Source organism: Myxocyprinus asiaticus, chromosome 2, assembly GCF_019703515.2.
Source record: "Myxocyprinus asiaticus isolate MX2 ecotype Aquarium Trade chromosome 2, UBuf_Myxa_2, whole genome shotgun sequence".
NCBI lineage: Eukaryota > Metazoa > Chordata > Actinopteri > Cypriniformes > Catostomidae > Myxocyprinus > Myxocyprinus asiaticus.
The window spans coordinates 64,268,983-64,285,547 of NC_059345.1; the positions used below are offsets into that span (position 1 = coordinate 64,268,983).

The following is a 16,565-nucleotide window of genomic DNA, read 5'->3' on the forward strand; positions in this document are numbered from 1 at the left end:
CACCACGTATATTTTCTTCAGAAAATGTACTTGTGGAGTTCTGATTGATTAACACTCTCATAATTCAATAAATATTTTTTTCCAAAACATGTTTGCCACAATTATTGGCATCCCTAGACATTCTTATGAGTAAAATATATCTGAAGTATATTCCCATTCATACTTTACAAGTTTTAGTACACCAGGGTGACTAGGAACATGAAATTGTTCAGCCATGACTTTCTGTTTCAGAGGGGTATAAATATGAAGTAACACACAAGCCAAATTCCCTTAGTCATCTATCACAATGGGTTAGACCAAAGAATAAAGTTATGCTGTGTGGCAAAATGTTGCTGAGCTTCACAAAATGGAAAATGGCTATAAGAAAATAACTAAAGCATTGAAAATACCCATTTCCACCATCAGGGCAATAATGAAGAAGTGCCAATCAACTGGAGATGTTAAGAATCGACCTGGAAGAGGTCATGTGTCTATATTGTCTCCACACACGGTGAGGAGGATGGTTCGAGGTGCCAAAAATCCTCCAAGGATCACAGCTGGAGAATTGCAAAAAATTAGTTGGGTCTTGGGGTCAGAAAGGCTCCAAAACTACAATCAGACGTCACCTACATCACCACAAGTTGTTTGGAAGAGTTTCAAGAAAAACGCCTCTGCTCTCATCCAACAACAAGTTCAAGCGTCTTCAGTTTGAAGACACTACTGGAACTTCAATTGGGACCGGGTTCTATGGTCAGATAAAACAAAAATAGAGCTTTTTGGCAGCACAGAGAGAAGTAGCCATATAGAAAAGGACCTCATGGCCACGGTTAAATATGGTGGTGGATCATTAATGTTGTGGGGCTGTTTTTATGCCAAAAGTCCTGGACATCTTGTTTGGATACATGGCATCATGGACTCAAATACCAATCGATAAAAAAATTAAAACCTGACTGCCTCAGACAGAAAGCTTAAAATGGGCTGTGGTTGGATCTTCCAGCAAGACAATGATCCAAAACAAACATCAAAATCAACACAAAAAATGGTTCACTGACCACAAAATCAAGGTTCTGCCATGGCCATCTCAGTCTCCTGACCTGAACCCCAAACCTGTGGGGTGAACTGAAGTGGAGAGTCCACCATGTGGACCTCTGAATTTGAAGGATCTTGAGAGATTGTGTATGGAGGAATGTTCTCAGATCCCTTGCCATGTGTTCTCCAACCTCATTAGGCATTATAGGAGAAGACTCAAAGCTGTTATCTTGGCAAAGGGAGATTGCACAAAGTATTGAATACAAGGGTGCCAATAATTGTGCCATTTTGTGCCAAAATATTTTTTTTTGATAATAACTTGTTTACAATTGATTGATATCCATTAGAGTGAATATTTTGAATAAAATATCTAAAGGAAAAACAATGAAGACATTTTTCACAGCCTTTGCTCATATTTACCAAGGGTGCAAATATTTTTGGTCACCACAGTATGTTAATATAGATTAGTCTTTGCTGACTTAATAGTCAAATCAATTTTCAAATGAATGAAGGTGTGATCGTGAAATCCTTGTTCACATTGTCAGAATCTTGATGTAATGTGCCTTAAGCAAAACAAAAAAAAAATATTTTCTGGAGAGAAAAAATAACAAATTAGATCTTTTTTATATCTCAATTGTTTCTCCTGGTGATCAATTAGATCAGATTGAGAGCAAATTGAGACTTTGGCTTAATTCTCCTACTCCTCTGATTTTTCTCCTTTGAAAATAGACACTGGTCATCCTGCACACATCTCGTCTCAAGTTTCAGTTGAGACCTCAACAGTGGCTCAAACTGTGCTCAGATTTTCCTAATACCCAAGTATGCTATCAAAAGTCAGAGATCTCAATATAAACTCATTTCTAATTAATTTCATTATGTGCCAATTATTTAATTATCTAATCGCATATTAATTAGGGCTGTTGATTTAACGTGTTAATTCAGTGCGATTAATAATATATAAAAATAAACGCAATTCTATTCCTACTATCAGAGAAATTCAAGCTTCAAGTACCACTTGTTTTCAGCAGGGGGCAGTACGTGAAACTCCAGCTGTGTAGGCAACGTTTAGCTGTACAGAGAACAAACCACACTTGGGCTTGCTTGACGCTAGGGACAGCACAAGATGAGAACGTGTTGAGCAAATTGATACGTTTGTTAGGCTTAAAGGCTGTTCTTACAGGATGTGTTTTACTTTCTGCCTGAACTAGTTTTGTTTTTCATTGTACACCTGCTTCAGACAGAGCCCCGTACTGTGATTGTGTCTCATCCAGTGCCACAAAAATGCCAACGTTGATATTCGATACTGTCTGTACAGCAGGAGTTGTGCTGACTGCCCTCTGCTGACTGCGATTCACAAAAATATGAAGGTGGAACTTCAAGCTTGAATTGCTCCAGTGGTAGAAATTTACATACAGTAAATTGAATTAATTTTTTTAACACTTATTATATAATTAATCACACTAAATTTAAGTGTTAAATCGACAGCTCTAGTATTTTTATTGTATTCCAGCAATTTTTTGTATTGCATTTCTCCTGAGGAATTTAAGAAGAAACTGACACAAAGAAACTCTTAAGTATCCTGAGTTATGAAAGAGCAACCTCTAAGCAATAAAAACTTCCCTCTGGGTTGTGTTCTCAAATTTCTAAGTTATCTAAGGTTATTGAAGCTCTTCCTTGACCTTTTGGACTCACATAGTGGTTGTAAACCATAATGTTAAACTCTGCAAAGTAAAACGGAGAACTTGATGGTGATGGACACAGGTGGAGAAGTTTATTTCGCAGACTGGTGTTAATTAATTGAGCCACTTCACTGGTCTGAGCCACTGGTCATTTCTGAAAGAGCTGTTCATGTGCTACCTTAAACAAGCAAACACAAATGTACACACACACACAGTTATGGAATTAATTTCCTCTTTTGTTCAGTGCTTATTTAGTGCTTCAGTAAAATAATCAATGCTAGACTAGAAAAATAAACAACAACAGTAATTACAATCTGACTTCTCTGCTTTACAAAACCATGCTTAAAAGACCAGTTTAGATGAGCATGAATTTCCATGCTGGTTTGGTGCTGATGGACCAGTATAATTATTATTTTTTTACTGATAAATTTTTGTGCAAAATACTTTGTTTAAACATTCACAGTTTAAATATTCAACCATATTAATGTTAATGTGGTCCATTTATTTTCAAATTACTGCTATTCAGCTTGCTTTTTTGTACCAATGACATTTGTCATTAATATTCTTTCATACTTCTCTCTATTAAGCTCCCAAAGGGAATGTTCCTCAATGACATCATTTCCACCTTTTCACACATAATAGTATGAAAGCACACTCTGTCTGCTCATATGAATGGAACACATCATACGAAAGTGTTTCACCGCTGTTTAAGCTCGGACTGGCCTGCCGGCAAGCTAGCCGAGAAAAAAAAATATTGTAAAAATATTAAGAACTACAGTCTTCACCAACACCAAATAGGTATCGTTTTAAAGCTTAGAAGCTGTACTTTACATGTAGGCATTATGACCAAAACCGAACGAGTACTTTGAAATTCAGACAAATCAGAAGTTTTCTGTTTTGATAATTTATTAATAATTTTGCACTATACATGTTATTGTAATTGTTTAAAACAACAAATTGATCATTTAGCCATGTGTCTTATGTTGTTGGAAAGCTCTCTAGTAGAATACAACCAGCCTATTTGTTTTACTCACAGACAAAAATATAGCAAGTCATAGTGAAGTACATGTCTTTGACATACATGTTATATGTAAACAGGTGTTGCTTAAAAGCAGCATTTTCACTTATACAAAAAATAAATGGAAGATAAAATATCACATGGCATTACTTACAGGAGGGGATTCCAGTTAAAACAAGCCCACACACAATAAATCCACACGGATTACAATGTGCGCACATTACATAATGTGCTATCTGGCTAAAAACATGTTAGCTTTCCTGGATCAGATGACTTCATCAGAAATTATGTAGTACGTTGTCCAGCGTCATGGAACGCTTAGCCAATTGTATTAGGATTCAAATCGCTGCAAGCAGAGGTGGAAGTCATCCAAATATGGGCTGAGAGGATCGTTGACTCTAATTACATATGGCCTCCAGGAGATGGCGCCAAGTACATGACACAGACTCGATGGCTCAAATGGCACAGAATGGAACTGAATGTGATCTTGTTACTCATGCATGCATGCTTTGGAGAGATTATTGTATTGAAATAATTGTTGTATTTGAATGTGTAATTAGTGCTTATGTAGAATTATTATGTTTTATTTGTTTGGAGAGGGTTTGGGACACTTGGAGATGTTTTTGTACAATAATAATAATAATAATAATGATAATAACAACAACTTTCTATAGCGCCTTTAAAAGTTGCATCTCAAAGCGCTTTACAAGAGAAAAATAAAAATACATTGCATGTTTTCTTTCTTTTTTGTATTTCAATCAGAACAATTTAAAAATAATACAATAATAATCACAGAAAAGCAACCCTAAAAAGTGAGTTTTAAGAGAAGATTTAAAAATACTAAAAGATTCAGCATGTCTATCCTCAGAGGGAAGAGAGTTCCAAAGTTTTGGAGCAAAAGAAGAGAAGGCCCTGTCACTCATAGAACGTAGATGAGTAGGAGGAACAGTCAAAAAACCAGATTCGGAGGAGCAGAGATCACGTATTGGAGTGTAGGGGGTTAAAGGTTTTGAGGAGCCAAACCATGCAAGCCTTGTAGGAAAGCATGAGAATTTTAAAGTCTACATGAAACTTGACAGGGAGCCAGTGCAAGGACTCTAAGATAGGAGTGATGTGATCACTTGTCCTCGTCCTAGTCAAGATTCTAGCAGCAGTGTTTTACACATTCTGCAACTTATTTAAGGTAGATTTAGAGACCCCAACAAGTAAAGCATTGCAATAATCAATACGAAAAAATACAAAAGTATTGATCAGTTTTTCAGCCACCGAGAAAGATAACATGGGGCGCAGTCTTGCAATGTTTCTGAGATGGAAGAATGATGTTTTAACAGTATTCTTGACATGAGGATCAAATGTTAAATTTGCATCAGATATAACCCCCAAATTTTTCAGTTTTGTTTGAAACTCCAGAGCAGAGCCATCCGTATTTATGGTTAAAGAACCAGCTTTACGAAGCTGGTGGGGTGAACCAATGAGCATAACCTCAGTCTTGTCACTGTTGAGACAAAAGAAAATTTAGAGACATCCATTTTTTTTATCTCAGTAAAACATTGTGCAAGAAAGGCGACAGCCACACAATCACCAGGTTTTGAATGGATGTAAATCTGAGTGTCATCTGCTTAAAAATTATAATTAAGACCAAGAGATCTTAAGAGCTGACCAAGGGGAAACATGTAAATGCTAAAAAGGGGCCCAAAATCGATCCCCGAGGAACACCACATTTAACTACATCAACTTTGGACCTACATCCACCCAAGTAAACAAACTGCCGAGGATCTGAGAGATAAGACTTGAACCAGTTTATTGCAGTATCAGTAACACCAAAGACTGTTTCAAGATGAGTGAGCAAAAGTGAATGATTTACAGTGTCAAAAGCGGCGCTGAGATCAAGAAGGATCAGAATTGAGGGGCCTGGGTAGCTCAGTGGTAAAATACGCTGGCTACCACCCCTGGAGTTCGCTAGCTCGCTAGTTTGAATTCCAGGGCGTGCTGAGTGACTCCAGCCAGGTCTCCTAAGCAACCAAATTGGCCCAGTTGCTAGGAAGGGTTGAGTCACATGGGGGTAAACTCCTCGTGGTCGCTATAATGTGGTTCGTTCTTGGTGGGGCACGTGGTGAGTTGAGCATGGTTGCCGCGGTGGATGGCGTGAAACCTCCACACGCGCTATGTCTCCGTGGAAAAGATGCGCGGGTTGACTGTCTCAGACGCGGAGGCAACCTGGGATTCGTCCTCCGCCACCAGGACTGAGGCGAATCACTACGTGATTTCAATTGTAACTGTAGTGGAATACAGTTACTTATATTTTGCATTTTAAATACGTAATCCCGTTACATGTATTCCCCAACCCTGCGTGGCACTTGGCATTACTTGAGTACCATGTCCAAACAAAGCATGTCAATATAATGGTATATTTTGAAGCATTGTGGACCACAAGTATCATTAAATACTTTCGTATGATTTGGTGCCTTTTGTTAGTGAAATGAGGGCACTTTGATTCAAATGTTAATTAATTTGTATCTCTGCAGAACAAACACACACACACACAAACACACACTCCAGGGGTCTGGCCAGCGTAATCCCACAAAAGAGTGAAAATCTGCCGAAACACAGAGGTCACAAACATCAGGGCGATGGATTAACCACGCTGAGTGTGTATTGAGTGTGTTGACAGATGGTCACCAGCAGTCTGATAACACTGTTTGAAGAGTCTCTCTGCATTGTCTCGTGTGACAGACAGAGACAATGAAGCTCTGGAGTTTTTACCTTTAGCACCTTTAGAAAAGAAAAGATGAAAGACCTGACCTTACAACAAAAGAGTTTGGCTCCATTTACACCTGGTATTGAGATGTGTTTTTGGGGCGAACCATTTGAAATGGACACATTAAAGACAGGTGTAAATTGGGTCCAAAACATTTTAAGATTTGTCCACTTCAACCAGATTCAGAGGTGATCGGATACACATGTGACCACATTGAGCTCGAACAGCAGTGAAGCACCACCCACTCACCTGTCAATCAACCACAGAGCTAAAACAAGAGTTTAACTTTGCTGGTTACAGACAGCTTTAAAAGGAAATAACCTTCTATTTTGTGCACTTTATCATGCAGTAATACACTGATGAAGTGGTTGATATATGTCGTCATGAAGTCAGAGACATCCCTTCAGAATCCGAATACAGGTGGTCTAAAGGGAGACAGTTCACCCAAAAATGAAAATGCTCTCATTGATTCACCCTCATGCCATCCCAGATGCATATGACTTTCTTCAGCTGAACACAAACGATCTCAACTCTGTAGGTCCATACAATGCAAGTTAATGGTGGTAAAACTTTGAAGCCCCAAATAGCACATAGGCAGCATAAAATAATCCACACGACTCCAGTGGTTAAATCCATATCTTCAGAATTGATATGATTGTGTGTGTGTGAGAAACAGATCAATAATTAAGTCCTTTTTTTCCTACAAATTCTCCTCCCTGCCCAGTAGGTGGCGATATGAACAAAGAATGCGAGTCACCCAAAAATAAAAGAAAAAAAAAAAAGAATGTGAAAGTAAAAGTGGAGATTTATAGTAAAAAAAAAGGACTTAAATATCGATCTGTTTCTCATCCACGCTTATCATATCGCTTCGGAAGACATGGAATAAATCTCTGGAGTCGAATGGATTACTTTTATGCCTCATTTATGTGCTTTTTGGACCTTAACATTTCTGGCCACCATTCACTTGCACTGAAAGGACCTACAGAGCTGAGATATTCTTCTAAAAATCTTCATTTATGTTCAGCTGAAGAAAGAAAGTCATACACATCTGGGATGGCATGAGGGTGAGTAATTGAGGTGATAATTTTCATTTTTTGGGTGAACTATTCCTTTAATACCAGGTGTAAACAAGGACTCTCTCGTTCTGTCACTCTCTCTATTTTGCATATTGAAATGGAGTTCTATGTGTCTTGTGAAGTGAAAGTAAACAGGATATGAGAAGTGTTGTGTGTGAGAGCTGCACTGTGTCCCGTCTAATGGTTAATAATCTATTTTCAGCGGGCGAGTGTTTGTTCATGTGAGAACAGTCACACCTTATGGCGGAATTTCTCTGAACGCAGAGATTCGCTCAAACCATGCCATACAGAGGCTGGAAGCCAATTAAAATCAGACTTAGTCAATGGAACGACACGCGGTGGCCAGCAGGAGGTGTATTTGTGTGACAGTAGTGAGACTTTACTGTGGAGATCACAAGACTGTTGACTTCTGCCGATTCTACACAGCCGACTGGTTGTTATCTACAAGTCTAATAGTTCCGACGGTCGTTTTTTCTACTCCATACGTACTTGAAAAGATGTTTAAAGGTTTTAAATGGACCTTGGATAGGATAAAAATATCAAAGTCAGAAGTTCACCACCAACTCTAGTACTAATGGTTATATCATAGTACTTAGATATACTGTAGTTGAGGCTGGGGCTAGTTTGTCACACTTTTTACTCCGGTGAATATTTCTCAGGGTATTTACATTTTTGAAAGTAAAGCTATTTAAAATTATTATTATTTAAAAAAATAAAAATAAAAAAAAAATATATATATATATAAAATAGCTTTCATAATAATTTATATTTTATATAATTTATAATAATTTAACACACATTGACCGTTATTGTGGGGCATGTTGTTACAATCCTGCTATTAACAGTGTTAACAGTTGTATTCTTTTTTTTTTTTTTACTGAAATTTAAACAGTAAAACAACTATGAAACAAAACAATTCACAAAACAGAAAAAAAAATAAATAAATAAAAGGTATAAAAATGCATATTTTGTTTTTGACCACCAGATATTGTAATTAATAATTAAAACATATAACAACATATTAAAGTAGTGAGTGCAGATAGGGGGTGCAGAGCCAGTTGCTGTTCAATATGCAAGCATGACTGCCTTGAATTTGATGTGAGAAGCCATAGGGAGCCAGTGCAGTTTAATGAAGAGAGGCGTGACATCAATCTATTGGGCTCATTGAAGACCAAACGTGCTGCAACTTTTGGATCAATTGTAGAGGTTTGACTGTACATGCATGATGTCCTGCCAGAAGAACATTGCAGTAGTCCAGTCTTGATATAACAAGAGCCTGGACAAGAAGTTGTGGAGCATGCTTGAATAGGAAAGGTACGATCTTCCTAATGTTGTACAGACACGTAAGAGCCATAACTGAAATTACGTGGTTGCTTGAGCAACTATTTTTCATCTCACTTCTGATTTTTGGACAAAATTAGTTAAGTTTAGGGTAGGGAGGTAGGGTTTGTTAATTTCAAACTTGACAGCATTAATCTTTAAAATCCCATCTGTTTAGGACAGCATTTAACTTACTTTTAGCACCACACATTGCATATTTTACCTTAGAACTGCTGTAATTCGTGTAATAAACCACATAATGAAATTTTGCAAAAAATGTCACCAGTCACATAAGAGATCAGGCTGTCTTTAACAGAACCCATTTCATAATCTCCTACATTTACAAGTTTATTCGAGAGCAATCCAGTTGCGCGGTAGCTCAACTGCAACGTGATGGACTAGGTTGCGAATCCTGAAATTCATGTGAGTTGACATTAGCCAAAAGTGTCACTGAAGCACCATTAATTGACATGGTTGCTGATAGTGTCAGTTGAAATCTGTAGGCTAGATATGCCATTAAGAACTGTCATCAAACCTCAAACCAAACAGTCTAGGTCATGCAGAGAAGTCCCTAATCCTCACTATTAGATACAGCAGTGACAAATTATGGTTTTTCTCTTACATTTATGCATTTGGCAGACACTTTTATCCAAAGCAACTTACAGTGCACTTATTACAGGGACAATCCCCCCGGAGCAACATGGAGTTAAGTGCCTTGCTCAAGAACACAATGGTGGTGGCTGTGAGATTACGATAATCTTATTTCAAATCAGCAGTAAAATCTGACAACAATGGTATCATAAAGTCTGCTGCTTTAGCTCACGCTAAAGGAGGTCACGCAAAAAAATTCTATTTTTCAGGCTTGACCAGCTGATGCCCATGCGCATTCCTGAGTTGACTGACAGGCTATGTCTGTACCCTGAAATGTGATTGGCTTTTTTACCTGTAAAGTGGGACTTTTTCTACATCCACCAAATGGGGTGTTCCAATTTCTTCCATTCATTTTAATACAAGTGGAAAAAAAGAAACGTCTCTTTTTCAGGACACTATATTTTAAAGATAATTTTGTAAAAATCCAAATAACTTTTACAGATCTTTATTGTAAATGGTTTAAACAATGTTTTCCAGGTTTGATCAATGAACCATAATGAACATGCACCTGTGGAGCGGTCATTAAGACACTAACAGCTTACAGACGGTAGGCAATTAAGGTCACAGTTATAAAAACTTAGGACACCAAAGAGAACTTTCTACTGACTCTGAAAAACACCAAAAGAAAGATGCCCAGGTCCCTGCTCATCTACGTGAACTTGCCTTAGGCATGCTGAATGGAGGCATGAGGACTGCAGATGTGGCCAGGGCAATAAATTGCAATGTCCGTACTGTGAGACGCCTAAGACAGCACTACAGGGAGACAGGAAGGACAGTTGATCATCCTTGCAGTGGCAGACCACGTGTAACAACACCTGCACAGGATCGGTACATCCGAATATCACACCTGCGGGACAGGTACAGGATGGCAACAACAACAGCCCGAGTTACACCAGGAACGCACAATCCCTCCATCAGTGCTCAGACTGTCCACAATCGGCTGAAAGAGGCTGGACTGAGGGCTTGTAGGCCTGTTGTAAGGCAGGTCCTTACCAGACATCACCGGAAACAACGTCGCCTATGGGCACAAACCCACCTTCGCTGGACCAGACAGGACTGGCAAAAAGTGCTCTTCACTGACGAGTCGCGGTTTTGTCTCACCAGGGGTGATGGTCGGATGGTCGGAAAAAATAATATACATTTTGATTTCATGCCGACTTAACAATGCTGCCTCTGTAGGCAGGTCACTAGGCTTTGGTAATGAGCCATGCTGTTAGTAGTGCATGTAGATTTTTATTTAAGGACTTTCTTTTAATATTTTTACTTACTAAAAAGTGTCTTACATGTTGTCAGTGTATATTTAAGCAGGTTTTTACTATATTTTCCTGGATAACCGCTCACTTGCATAATGATGACTTCTGCCTTCATTTTTGCCCCGTTTTCTCAATTTTAGAAGCATCCGTTTGGGACACCACTGTGCTCTGTGGGCATGCACGACTGCTGTGTTGACACATTATCATGTTGTGTTCATTTTTTCATTGGGTATCTTCTTTTGTTTTTTGCAGCTTTCAGTCGTGCCCCAGTGCCCATGGCAGTTGTTCGGCGGGAGTTGTCCTGTGAAAGTTACCCCATTGAGCTGCGCTGTCCTGGCACGGATGTCATTATGATCGAGAGTTCAAATTACGGTCGCACGGATGACAAGATATGTGATGCTGATCCAGCCCAGATGGAGAATACGCGCTGTTATTTACCTGATGCGTACAAGATCATGAGCCAAAGGTAAGACCTACAAACACAACACATTTAGGCCGGAAACAGATTTTACACAGGTATGTAAACACAATGTTTGGCCAATGGGAGAGCCTTGGGTCACTTAACAATCCTCAGTAGTCAAGGGGGTGATAGACCTTCATATGTCTGACTCAAACTGCATTTAATTCAACGACAGTAGGTCGAAAGTTCTTCAGCTTAAATCGGTCTGTGCTTACTGAAATTCGATCCGCTGCCCCCAGTGTTCGCAGCGGGAAGTGCTGTTGAACGTATGGGCACATGAAGGCTCCAGTTTACGTGTGAAATTTTTTAAGTTGTAAATTATGTTATACAGTCAACAGGAATGCATTTTTTTTTTTAACCATATGCCCTAACTCAAACTCTAACCCTAAACCTAACTAACTAACTAATGTTAGTGAAGTAAAAATGTAATCTTAAAGGGAAAATGAAACCTCCAAATAGTGCTCATCATGTTTTCTTTGAACACGATTACTTCCTGGTTTTTGCGGGATCAAAACTGGAACACTCGCTAGCAACATGTCGACTTCCTGTGTGATTATGATGTTCGCCAACACTGAGACTGCAACTCATACTTCTGTTAAGTTACAAATTGCACTCTTCTTGCATTCGAGCATTCCGTTGCTAATTGTGTTTGCTTTCACGTGCCTGCATAGAGTACGTTTTGGCCCTTAGGCTTTGAAACAGTTGTGTGTGTGAATGAACAAAAGCATTCATTTCAAACAAGCAGATTTGTAGATTACTTCACTGTGGTATAGTGGCCTAACGCTCGCATCTCGGCAGAGGGTCGAACAGTCAAGCATAGGAGGATCGAAGCATAGTATATCTGTAATTGATCCTATGTGTATTCTCAGTTCTGGTGCTGAGATGCATCAAACTAGCTGCTCAGCAACATAGCAAGATAACAAACAGTGTGCTTCCACCACCGAACAATGACTTCCTTCTCCACACCAAATCACTGAACACAAGGCTGTATTATAAACCACAAAATCATGTCAACTGTGGAATTTCAAGAGTGTTTCAGTAGAGGGTATGTTAGGGGGTTAGTATAGATGTTGTACAGAGTCTTGTTTGAGTGTTGTGTAGGCTTCCAGTAAAAGACTTAAGTGTAAGGTACTGTAGTGTTTCAGTAGAGTGTGTAGCAATGAGTTTAAATAGAGCTTTTCAGGTTGTAGTCCAAAAACCCGGAAGAGAATTAGCATTTTCAAGCCAGGGGTCACCTCAAAATTTTCCTAGGAGTTTTTAGAATGGGTGTTTTGGATTTATGAGCCATGGACATATGTCGCTCGCAGGGAAAGGAGATGGCACTCGCTCCACGAGGCATTGTGCCAGGCTCATCATTGGTAGAGATCGAGTTCTGCCCTGGCGATTTATGTACGCCACTAATGACATATGGTCCGACCAGATCAGAATGTGATAGTAATAATAATAATAATAATAATAATAATAATTCCTTACATTTATAGTATAGGGGGAATCTCCTCAACCACCACCAGTGTGCAGCATCCACCTGAATGATGCGATGGCAGCCATAGTGCGCCAGAACGCCACCACACACTAGCTATTGGTGGAGAGGAGAGTAGAGTGATGTATCCAATTCAGGGATGGAGATTATTAGGAGGCCATGATAGATAGGGGCTAATGGGGGGAATTTGGCCAGGACACCAGGGTTATATATGATTCGTTATGTCAGAATGAAAAGTCTTCACGGCTAAGAAGACCACCAGCAGTTCCAGGCAGTTTATGTGCCACGCCCATTTCGCACCTGTCCAGGTCACCACTTTTCACCTAAGAACCTGACCTATGTGTTGTGGCCAACTGCGCGCCTAAAGAGGCGGGGCTCAAACACCATTGCCAATCATAGGATTGGTGTTATTATACATGGGCTTCAATTAGGTCGTCGGAGAAGGAATTCCCCAAAAACGTTTACCGCAATGTCGAGTGAACCATAATTGAAAGGGAACTGTGGATTCGAATTTTAAATCCATGCCAAATCTTTTGCGTCTTGCTGAAGGGGCTGTCCACAAAGAACCGGTTTTGCGTCCAGCTGTGCTCTCTTCCCATGGTTTTTATAAGTAAACGTGGTAGACGGAATGACTTTGATTACGTTTCCCACAGGACTGCCACATTTTTGATGCTGTGTAAGATAAAAAGAATATCAACTTTTAAAAGTGCATCCTGAGACACCTTAGTTTTATTATGTGTTGTGCTGCGTCTAGCTTTTTTAATGCAAGAACGCAGTTGATCTAAACTGACCCCAAGCAGTGCATTTTAAAATGCTCTTTCAAGTTGAAAGTTTAATATCAAAAAGTCTTGAGATCTCTGCATTGTTTCTGTTGCGCTCCATCTAGCATCTTGTTTGCCTCAGATACATGCCTGTACCGTGGAAAGGCAGAATCTGAGCTGCAAATACCACTTCACGACTGAGTTCAACCCAATAGCACTACTACCTTGAAATATTAGTTCTGTTCATACAACTTTAATTAATGAAAAAGACTGTGGTACCGCTGCTATTTTGAAGCTTGAGTACTGATTAGAAGTAGATGATATATCGGTTTTACTGATTAATCGGTACCGATAGTTGCTTTTTGGAACTATCGGTTATCTGCAAAAATCTATCGATAGTTGCAGATGGTTTTTTAATCATTCAATCATTTCAAAATAAGAGTCTTTCTGGTGTATTTCGGGCTTGTTTATAATTTAAAAGTCCTGTGTTATGAACCAAATAATTTTTTCTTATTAGGAATTTGGTTGAACAAAAAACTGCTTTTGGGATTGTATTCATTTTGGACTCTGTCTTTGCCCGTCATAGTAAAGAAAAAAAAAATGCTGACATTCTATAAATCGATTTTGGCCTTTTCCACCAACTTAGTTATTGGTTTTGGCAAAATCCACTATCGGTCGACCTCTAGTAATGAGGCACCCGTATACGGTGCAAAACTAAGTTAACATTGAACTGTCTTGAAGTGTTTTTTTTTTTTTTTTGCTCTTGTTTAACTTTTTTACTTAAGATTTGAGAATATGAACTGGCTAAAAATCCTTAAATTGTGTAATTATATGCGATATAGTTTAAAATGGAATGCATTTTTGTTAGGTATGTTCTTTGCAATAATGCTACATACAGTAACACTATGCAGTTTGGTTTTTCATTTTGCCCTCTTGATGACTTGAGACAATGCCGATTTAAAAATCTGATGATGTTCTGTAGCTTTCCCCTAACTTAATTTTTTTTTCTTTCAAATTAGAATATTTTTCGAATTTTGGTAATATTTAAGTGAAAATTTTGAATTTAATTTCTCAGCCCTTTTGACAGCCCTAGTTGACCATTGGATCTTTCATACAGAACAAATTAATAAATTATTGAAATAAAGCACTGAAATTGAAATAATTTAGCAGAATTGCTTTCTATAATCTTTCATGTTGACACATCCCTTCCAACACCACAACTCGGCAACTCTGTTATCATCTAGAATTCCGAGTTTTCCACTTGTAAATATGACTTTGGTTGGTCATTTGTGTGCTCGAAACTCAGTTATGATATTTCTGACTCCACTTGAAGGACGCATGGGTTTTTCCTCTCCTGTGTTTAATAAACTGCAGATTTGGTCCACCAAGGACAGTGATTTCAGTGGTCGATTTGTGGTGTTGAGACTAAGTCTGCACAACCGCATACTTTGCAAAGTGATGACGTTAGAAAATGGATTAGTGTGTTTGTGGCGTTTTTATAGTGTATATCTTTGAGTTTTTATCGTTTGAGGTGTTTCACGTAGAGTGTCTAGTGTTAAGAATGTCACAGATTTTTAGCGCCGTGCTGTTGTTTCAGTAGTGTGTAATGTCACTTTGTTTAGCTTTCAAGGTTTATTTTAAGGGAAACATCATTATCCATCTTTATTTAAAAAAAATAGCAAGAAAGATTGATCTTTCCACATCTGTCACATTATCATTGGCTATGTTTACATTCACCCTCATAATGTGATTAAGGCAATACTGCGATTAAACTGTAGCTCATTTAAACTGAATATTGCGATTTATGATATTGCGATTATGCTAATAATCAGAGTATTGATAATCACAGTAGATATGTGGAGTACTCCTATTTTATTTGCTTTATACTGGCATGTAAAGGCTTTTATCGCATTTCTTCCACTCTGACAAAGTACGCCTGCACCAGCGCTGCTGATTGGTCATGTTACACATTACATTTTTTTTTTTTTTTTTTTTTTCAAAAACATCACGAAAAAAAAAAGCTACACTTTTCCGCTTCATGTAAAACGGCAGTTCCATGCACTGTTTTTCAGCACTGGTGCTCCCTCATCTACAGCCCCACGCAAAAGACAACATATTTTCCCAAGTTGTGAATGTCTGTTTACAGTCTGAATTGAATGTTGGGGAGATAAAAAGACCATATGCTGCAAAATAAAGGGAAGGAAACACGTCTTTTAAATGGGTTTGTGCTCGCGGGCGAAACGCAACATGAATCGCGTGTATTCTGATTCACTCACAAATGACTCTTATGAACCGATTCTTTTTAGTGACTCAAAACAGACAGCACATCCAGTGAAGTCAAAAATGACTCTTATGAAGTGGTTCTTTTAATAAATCGTTCAAAAAGACTCACAAACTGACTGACTAATTTTCCTTATGCCAAGCTGTATTTAAAGAGACATATTTGCGACATGTTTTTTTAAAATAAATATTCATTTATAAAAAAGCATTAAAACATCACATTTCACACCAAATAATCAGAGTAATAGCAAGTGGCATGTAAACGGGATTGAAGTGATTGGCCCGAATCATGTAAATATCTTAATTGAATTATTCCTTATACTCTGATTATTGCAATAATCAGAGTGTTGTGTACATGTAAATGTAGCCAGTGTTTATGCATTCATATGTCACAGTGTGTGTACACATTGTGAATGGGATGGTTCTTGCCCGTGTTATCTGATAGCTCAATTCGGAAGCACTACTTCCTAGCATAGAATTCTGTCCCCGTGGGAATATATCTGCTTTTTCCGGGCGGCAAGCCACCTGTCTGCTCACTGGTGCAGCTTGAGTCATCTCACACAAACACACACAGCTGAAAAATAATTGCTGGCAGCAGCCATCTGAATCAAATCTTCTTCATCTTATATATATATATATATATATATATATATGTATGTATATAAGCAAACTATAATTGGGTGTCTCTTAAACTATGGGCACTTTTGGTACTGTAGACTTTTATTAAACACTCCCTTAAAATACACTTTTCGCACTCTTGCTACCTAGTTCATTTTATTTTTCTACTAACAATGTCAAACAGTGGATATACATGCATCATA

General features: G+C 38.4%; 1 protein-coding gene across 1 annotated transcript in view; it reads left to right on the top strand.

Annotated features, from left to right (window-relative positions):
* The window catches only part of LOC127456476 (adhesion G protein-coupled receptor L3-like), a 369,401-nt gene that overhangs the window by 141,272 nt on the left and 211,564 nt on the right, over positions 1-16,565 (top strand). Inside the window, exon 3 of the mRNA XM_051724997.1 lies at positions 11,016-11,229. Within this exon, the coding sequence (XP_051580957.1) occupies positions 11,016-11,229 (214 nt within the window). The remainder of the gene's footprint in view (positions 1-11,015; positions 11,230-16,565) is intronic.